The 206-nt window shown below is 48.5% G+C and overlaps 1 protein-coding gene across 1 annotated transcript; it reads left to right on the forward strand.

The window, feature by feature from the left end:
• Nucleotide 1: 1 nt before the first annotated feature.
• CSUI_005779 (uncharacterized protein) lies at nt 2–180 on the forward strand (the record flags this gene model as incomplete). The annotated part of the gene is made up of 1 exon (XM_068065949.1): nt 2–180. A coding segment is annotated over one exon (177 nt), but the record flags the coding sequence as incomplete, so codon positions are not given.
• Between the last annotated feature and the right edge of the window lie 26 nt (nt 181–206).

Here is a 206-nt window from a genome sequence, read left to right on the forward strand (position 1 = left end):
TTAGAAGCGGGACGTCTGATTAAGGGGGTTAGAATCCGTATTGCATCGTACATAACTAGGTATGATCTATATGTAGCTGATATCAATCATGACGTGCTTCTGGGGTTCGATTTCTTGTGCCACGCAAAGCCACGGTGGGATTTCCGCACGCATGAGCTCCAGTTTGATTGTGCCACGGGCATGGGAGACACCGTTAGTGATACTCC

Source organism: Cystoisospora suis (assembly GCF_002600585.1).
Source record: "Cystoisospora suis strain Wien I chromosome Unknown contig_2805, whole genome shotgun sequence".
NCBI lineage: Eukaryota > Apicomplexa > Conoidasida > Eucoccidiorida > Sarcocystidae > Cystoisospora > Cystoisospora suis.